Source organism: Brachyistius frenatus, unplaced genomic scaffold (assembly GCF_029030835.1).
Source record: "Brachyistius frenatus isolate BFR_SWC_R1_liver_20210118 unplaced genomic scaffold, ASM2903083v1 Contig_109, whole genome shotgun sequence".
NCBI lineage: Eukaryota > Metazoa > Chordata > Actinopteri > Embiotocidae > Brachyistius > Brachyistius frenatus.
Genome location: NW_027210708.1, coordinates 1179908 through 1193881, shown reverse-complemented (window position 1 = coordinate 1193881; position 13974 = coordinate 1179908). Strand labels below are relative to the sequence as shown.

The 13974-nt window shown below is 45.9% G+C and overlaps 1 protein-coding gene across 1 annotated transcript; it reads right to left on the bottom strand.

Moving 5' to 3' along the window:
* Positions 1-10787: 10787 nt before the first annotated feature.
* On the bottom strand, positions 10788-13974 carry socs9 (suppressor of cytokine signaling 9). The gene is made up of 2 exons (XM_069712402.1): positions 13857-13974; positions 10788-12857 (listed from the first exon to the last, which is right to left on the bottom strand). Exon 2 carries the CDS (start codon positions 12690-12692, stop codon positions 11040-11042), a length of 1653 nt encoding a protein of 550 aa, XP_069568503.1. The 5' UTR covers positions 12693-12857; positions 13857-13974; the 3' UTR covers positions 10788-11039.

The following is a 13974-nucleotide window of genomic DNA, read 5'->3' as shown; positions in this document are numbered from 1 at the left end:
ACATGCCTGAAGGTACTCTAGCGTCCCATATTACTGAACTATTTGTAATTCTAACAAAAACTTCTCACAGTATTTAAAAATTGTTTACCTGCTACAGCCATCTGGCTTTGTGTTGCATTTCATATTCATATTTCAGCCGATTAAGCTTAACTTTTAATTTGTTTACCTGACGATTTTTATTTTCATGTTCAAAATCCACGACAGTTTCAGCTGCATTTAAAATCGAATTTTCATCTTGCATCGCATTTTTATATTCCAATACAGACATCTATTTTCTCACTTGACACTGTGGTTTAGAATTTCTCTTATCAACCTTTCTAAAACTTAAACATGGATCTAAAGTACTCTGTGTTTTTCAGGGAAATGGGCAACTCTATCGCCCGTACTGTCTTGTAAAAATTTGAGCAACTGTGTCGTCAAAAATAGTTTTTATTCATATCAAAAATGTCCTAAAATTACACTTTTGTTGATTCGTAGCACATCGACAAAACTTCAACGTGGTGGTGGGGGGGGGGGTAATTAGCGAGGGTTATTGAAAAGATGTGGGGTATTTTTTGTTTGTGTGAACAATGAGATGCTCCAAATATACTTTATGGTCATCTCTTCACTTTACACTTACAAGTGGCTTTTTTTTTTTTTTTTTTTTTAAACGTTTGAACTTGTCACAGTAAAAAAAAAAAGACCACAGGTGTTCATTAACAACACTGATGTTGCCTCATGGATGCCATTATAATGCGACAGCGCATAGTAGAAAACTAAAGATGCTAAATGCCATTTAGCCATCATCAGTTTTATACTTTCACCAGCGCTCGTCATGTACTGCGTTCGAATGGGGTCGTACTTACCGCGTACACGAGAAGGGTCCACATGAACGACGCCCTCTTGTGGTATTCACGACGTCAGAACTTTCAATAAGCCTCGAGTTCACGAGCTGTGACGCGTTTGCTGACGTTTTACGGAAATGGGGGGGGGGGGGGGGGGGGGGGGGGGGGGGGGGGGGGGGGGGGGGGGGGGGGGGGGGGGGGGGGGGGGGGGGGGGGGGGGGGGGGGGGGGGGGGGGGGGGGGGGGGGGGGGGGGGGGGGGGGGGGGGGGGGGGGGGGGGGGGGGGGGGGGGGGGGGGGGGGGGGGGGGGGGGGGGGGGGGGGGGGGGGGGGGGGGGGGGGGGGGGGGGGGGGGGGGGGGGGGGGGGGGGGGGGGGGGGGGGGGGGGGGGGGGGGGGGGGGGGGGGGGGGGGGGGGGGGGGGGGGGGGGGGGGGGGGGGGGGGGGGGGGGGGGGGGGGGGGGGGGGGGGGGGGGGGGGGGGGGGGGGGGGGGGGGGGGGGGGGGGGGGGGGGGGGGGGGGGGGGGGGGGGGGGGGGGGGGGGGGGGGGGGGGGGGGGGGGGGGGGGGGGGGGGGGGGGGGTGCCCCCCCCCCCCCCCCCCCCCCCCCCCCCCCCCCCCCCCCCCCCCCCCCCCCCCCCCCCCCCCCCCCCCCCCCCCCCCCCCCCCCCCCCCCCCCCCCCCCCCCCCCCCCCCCCCCCCCCCCCCCCCCCCCCAAGAACATTTTATGTTAGGTGTTCAGCTAATGTATTGGTAATTTGAGTCATGTAGAGTTTGTCTTCATAACTTGGATAACGTCCTGCGTCCGAGGAAAACGTTGATCTTCCCAACAGCCTCGTCGTTTCCCTCTGCGCTTCATTTCCTGCATGACGTCATCTCCCCGTTAGCGTTCTAAATTGTTCGCCTCTGTGGCTTTTAGACGCCGTCCACGGCGCCGTTGCCCAGCAACGGTGTTTTTACGACTTTTAACGCGAAGCACGCGGTGTGTACGACTTTCCATGTTGTAGCCACGAGCTCACGAGTTCCACTTAAACGCGGCGAGAGAGAGAGAGACATGTCGAAGTGTTAAACTGTGAGAAAGTCAAGTGGGGACTTAAAACGGCAACAGAAAACGTTAATGTAAAAAGACCTCGAGGAAATGGGACCCAGCAATGGATCTGTTTTCCGCCTTTGTGACAAACAAACGCCGACAATCGCTGATGGTATCTTGTCTCCACAGTCACACGTGATTAGACCTTAAAACTTTTACAATAAATCTTGTAATTTTGCCCGCCAAATACCGCATCCAAAAATGTAAATTCAGTGGCTCTAAATCAGTCTTCCCTGTATTGAAGAATGAAGCCAGTGACTATGTTAAGTAAATGTTCAGAGAACTCCAAAGCTCTCAGGACAGTGCAGGTCTACACAACATTTGTGAGCACGCAGGACCGATATTGAAACGTAGTGAATTGAATCTTTGAATGAAGTTGCTGATGTGATTTGCGCTTTTGAATGAAGAGCTTTGTTGGACATTTGCCTGCACCCAGAGGCATGAATTGTTGTAGTCTTGTGTGTGTCTGTATGATTTTGTATTGTGTGCCAATGTTAATAATTGTTAAGGCATCTATAAAAAAAAATTAAAAAAGACCTCAAACCACCTGGCTAAGCAATTCCTCACCTGCTGGTTTTACTGTATTTACATTTTGTGTCTAAATTCTGTGTGAAGTTTAAGCACAACATGGTTCCCCCTGAAATTCCAGCAATTATACAAAACAAGTAGAGTCTGTGGGATGTGCATGACATTTTCTCTTTTAAAAAAAAAAAGAAAAAAAAAAGACTTGGCCTTTGATAGATGTGGGAATCTTTCATGTGACACTAGCAGAAACAATTCCAGATGCCTGCTGGTTTAGACACAATTGGAGACTATTTCAAATCTGCTGTTCTATAATAATAATAATAACAATAATTAATTAATTAATAGGAAGTACTCTGGATGGACCTACATATTCATATCATCAACAAAATCAGTTTAAGGTAGCTAAAACACATTTATCTGTGTTGTCGTGGCTTTTAGTTGAGTTTCTTTGGTAAAAAAAAAAAAAAAAAGAAATGTCAGTATTATGATGGGTCCATCTGCTGTTCATCTACACAGTCTACTGAGCCATACAGTGTTTGTGCATCTACAGTCTATTTAGTAATTTTCTTTTCTTTTTTTTTAATTCTGAGGGACTGAACATAATTGAGTTGGCACATTTGTCTCTTAAATCTGTTTGCTCAGCATGCCGGGATGTTGGACTGCTTTCTTTCAGGTTTGATTAAGTAAGCTTGAGAAATATATTAACCTGGAGCACACACTTGTAAAAAAAAAAAATAAAAACAACAACAAAAAAAGCTCCTCCTCTCCGGGTGGCATGTGTGATACAAAAATACACAAATCACAGAAAAAAAAAAAAATACAAAAACTCGTAAAATGATGTGACTAAAGCTAAAATGTGTAACTTTTTGCTGCCTGCACTGCAGTGGAACGAGCTGTTTCCACCAACTTGTGTCACTCATTTTGACCGCAGAATGGAGGCCAATGACTTTGACCAAAGTTCCCATGGGCACTGGAGAAGCAGACAAGTCGATACCGGCTTAATCCAAAAGCGCTGCTGCTTTAGAGCAAGTCGTGTCTGCTTCACGGCACCGCAGCTGACATTCACAGTGCTCCAGTGGCTTTAAAATTGTGTTTCTTTTTATAATATCACCCTACGTAGGCAGAACATTTGTGCGTATTTGAATGTCGGTGTGGCTTATATAAGCAAAACCTAATCACACAAATACTGTAAGCAAAAACAATATGCTGGCAGACACACACACACACAGGCTCGGCACAGGTGTAAGGCCGATGTTCCATCAACCTCAACTAATCCCAAACAATCAGACAAACTAAACGCGAGCCAAACTGTGACCGTGCTTCAGCACTCAATGACCACAATTACAACGCTGAACAAAAGACCAAAGCACGAGCAGCCCAGCTAACTCTCGCTGCAACACAGCGACGGGATATAACATTTCAAAAGAATTACTTACTTTGTTGGAGGAGTACTGCGCACACTTTCCCCCAAGCAGGTCAGGGTGATCCGAGTGGGCTTCAGTTCATCTCGTCACACGGCACACCTTCTCCAAATATCCTCGCTCCAACTCTCCGTTATGTGCAGCACTGTTTGTGCTGAAAATTGCTTCCCGAGTCTTCTTACCGTCTCAATCATGCGCGGCTGTCAAAGTCTGCTCTTAATGGAACATTTCAGTCCATTGTGTGTCAGTGGTGAATCAACTTGCAGGAGAATTTTTTTTTTTTTGTTGTTCCTCCTCTGCCATGTGGAGCTGGTTAGTAGCACGGCAGCACTGACTGTGTATGTTAACAGTTAGCAACAGGTGTGGGTCCAAAACAAAAAGAGATTAAAAAAAAAGCTTTTTACATTGTTGGCGGTCGTTTCAAGCTCCTGCCCTTTGATAGTTTTGCACTTCATGTAGTTTAGGACTCAGAGCCAAGCAGTCGTTTTCCACCAACATAATTAGCGAGCGGCAATTCAAAACCTCAAAGCCCCAGCAGGACGTTTGACAACACTCACGTTTCTGCTTTTTTGAACACATTTCCAAACACCTCAAAGAGTCTCCTGTCGAACAGGGACATATTATTCCCTGTGATACACAGACATGCTGGCGGGGTCACAGCTGCAGGGCCTGCTTGTTAGCCGGTGTCTGTCAGACAGAGTGGAGACAGAAGTTATACCATTGGTCGGCCGCCGGCCGCGTGACTGATTGATGTGCACGCCATTGGCCGAACGAACACGACCGCTTCCTGTATTTTTTCCAATTAAAAGCGATCCTTTCAAATTAAAGCCCTTTAACGTTTCTCATGATGCTCAGTCTTAGAGGAGATTTCGAACTTTTGAACTTTGTTAATCATACAAATATGGCAGCCGTAAGCAAACAAATTATTTAAAAAAAATCAAGAATCTATGATCCATTGTCTTTGTCACTCATGACTAAATTGTTATTCTCTTATTCACAGGTTAATTCAGCAGTTTATTTATTGACTTAATCTCATTTTATTTTGTTTTATTTTGAATGTTCTTAATTACTTATAAAAAAAATAATGGCTACGGACTTTTAAACAAGGTTATATCCCTTCTGGATATTAACAACTTTTGCAATATTATGAAACAGAGTGAATAACTTCTGTTTACATAGAAGCTATTCATCTTCAGGTTTGAAAAAGATCCATTGAACCACAATTCAATGGTTCTAATGTTATCATCAATGCAAAATGTTATATATATATATATATATATATATATATATATATATATATAGAGAGAGAGAGAGAGAGAGAGAGAGAGAGAGAGAGAGAGAGAGAGAGAGGGGAAAAGGCTTGTGACATTTTATATATATATGCATAGCACAGATGTAATTGATAATAACCGATGGCTGTTTTTGTTCTTGTACTATGGACTTGATTTACACTTAATGACGCCATTGCTGCTGAAATTTTATCTACAGACAAAAGCCTCCAGCTAGCTCAAATAAATCGTATACTATTATTTATATCCGAACAGAATGAGTCATAAGATTTATTCAGATGTTTGTGTTCCATCAGCCCCGTCACAATCTGATGTTTATAAGGTCACAACCAGGTAGATGTAAGGCATGGGATGAATAGAACGTGAAAATAAAGGCAAACCAGTTCGGCAACAACACTGACACTCACAAAAAACACTTTCTCACAAGATTAACAACAAAAGTAATATCATGAATTAAAAAAGCATGTTATCATCAAACAAACAACAAGTCACCAAGGATGGGATTTGCTTGGAGTCCAGATAATTTAGGTGTCTGGCTTCAACCAACATGTTTTTTGTCTGCAAATTAAACCTGTCCACGCGCTGGTTAGAAAATGAATACCTGAAAAAAATATCACCGGGTCCAAAAGGTGCCCATTGTGAGCAATGGCTTTTACAATAATACAGCTGGCAAGCTCCTCAGATTCTTTTACCATTTGTACTTTTTCGCTGTGACATCCCGTTCACCGCAGCTGTTGCAACTGCATAATTAGTGACGGAGAAGATGTGTTATGTATGCAATTATACATCGTCCCTACCTTTTATTAATGATGTATGGGTCCTCTTGGCAGTCATTGTGGAGGCTCTAATTAACCATTCTTATCAAAACAAACAATGCCTATCTATAATTATATCTGTGTTATCCATCCATTAGCCATTACAGTCTGTTTGTACAAACACATTATGGTACAAATTACAACTACATTTTCATGTCAAATGACTTATTACGTTAATTTGCAGCGCTGGCACAATCAAACTTTAGACTGTGTCCGTGGTGTATTCCTGCATTACTTCCAGGCCCTTGGTTGACGACTTCATAGACCAAAGCGTGAGATTTGGGCTGCTGTGTGTCATTTACAATGCAGTCCCATCAATCTGTGTTGTATCCACCGGCTTAGCTGTAGCATGCCCAACAGCCCCATTATTCCATCAACAACCTGTCAGCGCAGAGGAGATTGAAAGCACAGTCGGTAAGAGATCGAGCAGCGACGACACGAACAGCTGCAAATTACAAAAGTGATGTTTTTCTGTAAGCACAAGGCCTCATATGATCCGCCGTGCCTGAGAGAAAACAGGGGCGCATTTGGATTTTAAATAGGTGGGAAAGGAAATATTGTGCTGTCAAAGGCTTGCTTTCAGGGAAACAAAAATCAAACGTAGCGTGTCACCGTGTGACAATGTACCTCCTAAGGGGGGAGGTGGGGGGGGATTGGGAGACTTTTAAGAACTGAAACCTTAATAACTCAGGAATTGCTAACTCGGCTTTGACAAGAAGCGCTTTGTTTGAAAAGGTGAGGTTCCAAATAGGCAGGAATTCAGCTGGATTCATTTACTGACCAAAAATAACTCTCTGCCTCTCTCTCAGCTGCAGTGATTCCTCTGCCACAGAAATGTATTCTTCCTCTCTGGGCGGATAACAAGAATCATGTCTGGCCGAATGCATCTTGCAAGACTTTGAAATCACTTTGATACGCCCTTCCCTGTGCTAATGGCCCAGATACACACTGTATCTCCTAGCAGTGGAGCTCATATGGCTCTCCATACAGTACCCAGAAACATAGACCTACAAATAGACAGAGTCGCTGCTGCCATTTTCAGGCTCAAATAAACTAATGCTGTCCCATGTCGAGCCCTTTTAGGCGACTTGTTAGATTATGACCGGCAGATTATTTGGGAAAGTCATTGTCCCCAGGTGTTATGAACAACCCAAGCTTATTCTCCACCCCTATGATTCTCAACTGCAGAGATTAGGCTCAGAGGAAAAGCTTTTCCCTCGATGGAAGAAGAGGAAAAATAGGTCCAAACAGGCACAAACTCACTAAGTATGTGTAGCCAATCAGCTTTCTGCTCTGCCTGAACATCCCGTCCCTGTGGGCCTGTTGATCCAGGAAAAGAAAAGTCCGCTTTTCCCCCCAGGACCTGTAATACCTGCATGATGAGTCCAACGCTGCTGCCAGCTGCAGCAACCACCCTCAATCCCACCATCTCAATGCACCACACACACACACACACACACACACACACACACACACACACACACACACACACACACACACACACACACACACACACACACACAGAGTACACAGGTCTGAGAGCTACCAGTGACAAACACACTGAAGCTCTTTACAGCCACCTGCTGTGCCTGATGTAACACAGCATTTTCACACGAATGGAAATAGAATATTAAATTAAAAGACGGTGTTGTTTTGTTATTGAATTATTGTACTTTATTTTACAAGTCTGTAATTTCCTAATAATGTTATATTAAAATTCCTATAAAGAATTATGTCATTTGTTATTAGGTTTTACTAAAACACATACAGTTTATAGTTGTAGTTGTGTTGAGTGTTGCTCTTGTTATGGACTACTAAATGTTAATCCATTATTAATCGATAAAAAGATATATGCATGTATATATATATATATATATATATGTGTGTGTGTGTGAAATTGTACACTTATGTAAAGACTTTTCACATTTTTCCATGTTTATCTGATCTGCTGTGCTCTTAAGACTCACTGCTAAACTGGAAATTAATTCAATCACATTTTATTTCATACATCTAAATTAGGCGATATTACGTAAATGTTTAAACCAGTAATTATGACCAAATTAAGACACTTCATTCCAGGAACCTTTATATGATTTACAGTAAGAGATCAATTTCCTTTTGTGAAATGATGAATCTATCTGTAATTTAAAGTGTCAAAATGTCTTAAACATGATATCATTGCATGAGGTGCAGGAATATCCCGGTGCAGAGCCTTGAATTGTGGTGGGAGATACAAGACAAAAGCCTTGAGCTGGCAGAGGGCTGAAATTGAATGTGTGGAGGGTTCATGGTGTGGCTCACACTTGTGTATGCATGACAGGTCAAAAAGGTCCTCCATCACTGTAAATCTTATTTCGTCGGGGCAGCTTTTATAGTGACTTAATTAAGTATACAAAGGTCAAAAGTTCTACCTTTGCATTTTGAATGCAGCCTTTAATGGCGCATCAGAGCCGCCGTTTAAATTCCAGCAACTTCATTACTGGACGGCTGCTTGTCACGGATGATTTCTACCCTGAATATCAAATCGGCCATCTCAAGGAGAAAACAGCAGCACGGCGCTTCAGAGGAGCATGAGAGAGCCATTCTCCTCACTTTCCAATTAACACTGGGATGCTTGTCCTGTGTGATTATTACCCACAACAGCTAGCAGTGTGGTCTCGCTCGTGTGTTTTCGTTAACACCAAATGCTGTTCGCACACGGCTGAAAAGGAGTCCACTGCAGGGGTAAATCTGGCAATTAATCTTTGAACGAGTCATCGATAATAAGCCAAATAAGAGTCTGTCTTGCGAGAAATACTTCAGTCTCTCTTTGTGTTGGTTGTGGCATGTTTACAGATTTTATTTGTACTTTCAAATATGAAGATGTTTGATCATATACCATCTTAATATAGTTACAGTAGTTTTCAAGAGAATTATTGCATAAAAGTGAACGTGTTGTGTTAGTTGTTTAAAATGGATCCTTCAGAATATAATAAAATTTTTCACTGAAGAATTTGCAGTTTATTGGTGAAGCAGCATATTCTTTAGCGATGTATTAATACATTTAAACTTACCAGCGCTTTCAAGTGTTCACCTCACTGCATTTTGAGCTCTGCCTCTCCTCGATGCCTTCGGGTTTCCACTTCACGGCTGATTCCTCCACGCAGAGCTTTTCAGCGCTTGCAGATTTCATGTCTCTGTGACTGACTTGGTGTCAAGCCCCAGAAAAATCTCAAAATACATTCCATCTGCCATCATTCTTCCTGTTAATTGAGATTCACCCGTGCTAATTCATTATGGTAATTTTGTCATTGAACTTGTGGAAAGGAAGATTAGCGTGGAGACACCCTACCTCTTTCAAATGTGCACAGCAGGTCGTACTGCGACACAATCCTTTTCTCCTTAAGGATCTCGATAGTCACATTAAATTAGATGCAGTTTTTTTTAAAACAAGTGGGCAGCACAACTGTCAGATTTCAAGCAAAATAAGGGCCATAAACCTCTGAGCTTCATCATTTGCATTCTGATAATACAGCGGCTTCCCCAGCTGCTGACGAGTTCCCGCACACCATATTTGATCCTTCACTTCAAAACTAATGAAGACCGTTGGCACTGTCTGCGTGCAACTTAATCTGGAAGGGAAGCCACGGATGGATATTTGATGTGAGCTGAAAACGAAGCAGCAGACTCGGCAGCAGGCTGAGAAGTTGGGTTTTTACTGCCGTTCTTTGGCTGATATTTTCACGCCGGTGTCGCTTCTGACCGCATCCAGTGTCACCGCGACAGGAGCGACCGGGCGTGGCCAGAGGCGTGCTTTGCCGCACCACCTAACCCCACATCCACCGGAGTTCACCACCGGCGCTGCGTTCCAGACGGCGTACTCGTGTATTAACGCTCGCTGTGTTGAGCGCGTGAGTGCGTTCACACTGTCGAGTACAGAAACATGCAGGTGCCAGCACCAGGATGATGCAGAGTCCCCAAAAAGCAGAAGTGTGTGAAACGTTGGGACGCTTTCCACCCTAAACGGTCGCCATCTTGGCTACGTAGAGGAAGGGGGCGGGGCCACCAGCGTTAGGATTTTGCCGATGAAGGCGTCTGAGGAAGAGGCAGCTGTTCCTGAGCGCAAAGTGTTTCTTTTCCACTGCTGCTGCTGCTGGACAGAAGAACCAAGTGTGTTTATTGAGTGTGTTGAACAGAGGACATCAAAACACACTGGTTTCTGGGTGAAATGATGAAAGCTGCAGATATTTTGGTTGGGTGATGCGTTCACGTTGCGAGGTCATTTCCTGTGAGTGCAGAACGTCAGTGTGCGATTTGAAACAGCACAACTCTTGTCGAAATTCCTGCACTACACAAGTAAGAGTCCTAAGGTGGAGGAGCACTATTTATTGGTGTACTGAGGGAAGTATGTAATTGGGACTTACGCCACAGGATTTCTGCAAAAACTAGGTTTTCTGGTTATTCAGTTACTCCTCATTTCCCACCTTCTCCGCCATTAAACCACAGAACCTATAAATTCTGATCTCAGTACACGACGAGCCTTTTCATTTTTAACAAGATTAACTGGTCATACTTGTGCTCTTAGTTCTCGGCCCTTATTATCAGACCTGGGCCCGCTGTTCAAAACAATTATAAATGCTTCGGATCTGCTGCACGTCAACACCTTCGTAACGGAGTTTTTTTCTGTACGTGTGATTCACCTTCTCAGCATGCCACTGATGAACAACTCTATTATAATTATCTCCACTCGCACTACGGCTGCTTCCCCCCGTCGTCGAGATAATTAAGATGATTTAGTCACAGTCGAAAACACAAAAGACGAGAAGACATTTCACCCAACACCACCGATCTAAATAAGTTTGTTTAATTTGAGCATAAAGAACTCTTTTAAGTGTGCAAGATCAGTGAGATTACATGTTGCCTCATCAGTGTAGTTTAGTACAATTGTTAAGACGTGTACAGCAGGAATAAAATAAATAAGTACAGTGTAGTGTAGGTTAATACGGCAAACGAGAACAAGACTCGTTGTTCGGTCCAGTAAGGAGAGACTGGTATTAAAAACCTATTTGGTAGTTTCTTTTAGTCCGCTTTTTCTTTCCTTCATTCCCACCAGGTGTCCATTCGCCGTACACGCACTCTCTGCTTATAGTGGTATTCTTTCAGGTGCTTTTTCAATGCATTCGGAATGGGAAGCATGCTAATGCCGTCGTAGGTGGTGCGGCTGCTTATGACCGCCCGGCAGACGTGCTGCAGGCTGAAGGGCTGCGTGCGGTGGATGGGGTTGGACAGAAGGGGCTCGAAGAACATGCACGAGTTGGGGTCCTTGTAGTGCTCGAGCAGCCCCGTGACGGTGGGAGCGTGGAAGACACTGGGGTCGTGGACGTCGAAGCTAAAATTGTGGTTCCACTGTTCGATGCGCGCGTGCAGCGAGCGGCCGTAGCGGCGGAAGCTGACGGAGAAGAGGTAGTCCTCCTGGGCGGAGTCGCGCAGGAGGAAAGTGCCCTCGGGCTTCCCCTCCAGCAGCGTCTCGGCCTCGTAGCGGTCCATGACCCCCCAGTAACACGGGAGGTTGGTGATCTGCAGCAGGTCTGGAACTAAACAGTGGATGTAATCGATCTGGGTGTGAATGCGGTAGCCGTCTTGAGACTTGTTCTGCTCGGCCGGAGGAAGTGCGGCTCCGGAGGTCACGTTGGTGGCCGTGGCCTCCGGATCGACCGAAACCTCGGGGACAGAGTCGCCGGTGTGGACCGACGCCGACGCCGAGGCCACCACCTCGTCCAGAGTGTCCAAGCAGCTCTGGAGTAGGAGTTGGTGTTGCTGCTGCGTTTGGAGAAGAAGCTGCTGTTGCTGATGAGCAGAGGTTCTGTCGGTCGCCGCTAAATCGTTCATACCGTGCGCCAGCTTGGGGCCGTGCTTGTACAGAGGGTTAATTTGGGCCGTCACCTCGAATGTGTGGATCTCGGCATTGGGCGGCGGATCGACGCCTTGTTCGATGCTGATGCGCCTCCGCTCCCGTAACCTGTCGTCCACGTCCTCCACCACAGAAGCCATGGCGGGAGTCGGGGCGCTGCACACTACTGCAGAGTCCAGCAGGGGAGGCTGGGTAATGGGGGCTGTGTGCTGCTTGATGAGATTCCACTTCTGAGCCAGCTCAGATCCTACAGGGAAAGGGCAGTCGTCCAACATCAGCTCACTGAGATGGATCTTCCGCTTTGAGGAGGCGGAGGCACAAGCGGGTGATGATGAAAGAGCCTGTGGAGCCGGAGCCGGTGCCGCCGCCGCTGCTGCTGCTGCGCTGTGTGTCTTTATTGGGAAACATTGCCCCATCGCATCTTGAATTTTTTGCCTGAGAGTGCGACTGCTGCTTGAGCTCCTGCCCTCACCCTCACTGGGTGCAGGGAACTCTGCAGCAGAGCTAACTGTTCCCAGACCTGGCCTGGCTGCTACCCGCTCCTGTCCCACTGATGAGGCTGCAACGTCCAAGCCCTGCCACCTCCAACCGTCCCTCAGAGGGGACGAGGAGGACTGCTCCCTGGTCTCCAGGTCACTCAACAGCTCCCCGTACTCAAAGCCATCGCTGACGGGCCGCTCAGCTGCTGCTTCGTGGGAGGCGAGGCCTTTTTTCTTCCCCTTTCCACCTTTCCGACCACCGCCCGCATCTCGTCTCTCCTCGGACCGGCTCTGTCTCACCTTGGGACGTGCCCCCCTCTCTCGATCTTTCCCTCGGTTTCCTGACTCCTTCGGTAATGACATGGCGGATAATGTAGAGAAACGGCAACGGTTTCACCGCTCCACGCAGTTGCCGAGGGACGGTTTGCAATCGCAGCTACTGCTCACCAGAGGTTTTCCATCTCCGTCCCTTGTTTGAGATGTCATGATCACCGTCCACGCATCGTGTTGACAGAAACTTTTAACAACCTGCAAAACAAAACAAAAGCCATGCTCAAATTGTACTTTCTGCAATTACTCTGGATAACGTCAGCATTTTGGTTTCGACGGTTTCAGAGAGGTCTCGACTTGTGCTGCTGAAACTGACATCTTCGCTGTTGACTAACCTGCGGATTATTTTCTGAATTCACACTTGAACCTTCAGATGCAGAAAACAGTGGAAAATGCCCCGCGTAATTAGATTCTGTCCGCTTACAGCGTCGAATCACACAAGAGAAGCGGTGTTAACGATTTTTGAGTAAGACCTGAGGAGTTAACGCACCCGAGGACGCTGTGAACTTAAGGAATGGAAACACATGAGGAAAATAAAAGCAGCCAGTATAGGCTCAACGTTCAGTTTGATCACAACAGCCATGGTCACATTTCAGATGTCCAAGAGCTGTTAACAGCTCACACAAACAGAGATCTCTCCCTTTCTCCTTTGTTCCCACTAATCTCTTCTTTTTTCTTTTTTTTTGAACTCTCCTATATTTAATAAAACTAGAAATAAGCTACTTCCTACAACAGCATCAAGCTGCCGACACACCGGTGCTTCTTTACAACATTTCAGTGATGTCAGATATGATAATATATCAGTCAGAGGGACCAAAACCAGGACTTTGGTACTTTAACCCCATTTTTTGTTGTTGTTTTGCTGCTGATGTTTGTGTCCTTGTGTACTTTCTATTGAAAGGGAGTATTATCGCGCTGAAAATTAAAAAAGAACCTGAAGACTTCGACTTTCATCCGGTTTTAAAACTCACTTCAAAGTTGAAACCGATGTGAACGTATGACTTAGTTTAGTCAGCAATCAGCTGTTTACGGCTGAGTGCTAAGTTAGCAGGGCAGCTATCTTATCTGCTAACGTGGACTCTCCGATACAAGGTATGGGGGTGGTGGGGGGGAGGAGGGAGGAGGCGAGCTTGAAAGCGTGTTTGTAAATACTTGTGTCGGAAGTTTTACAGTCATAAACACAAAGTGTGAACGTACCCAAGCAGTTGTAATCCGCTTTCCCGACGGAGGCAGCTTTTTGATGTCTCCCCGGATAAACTTAACGGCGCTAAAAGCGAATCGGCTGAGCTTACGTTAGCTTGATGAACCGCTGGAA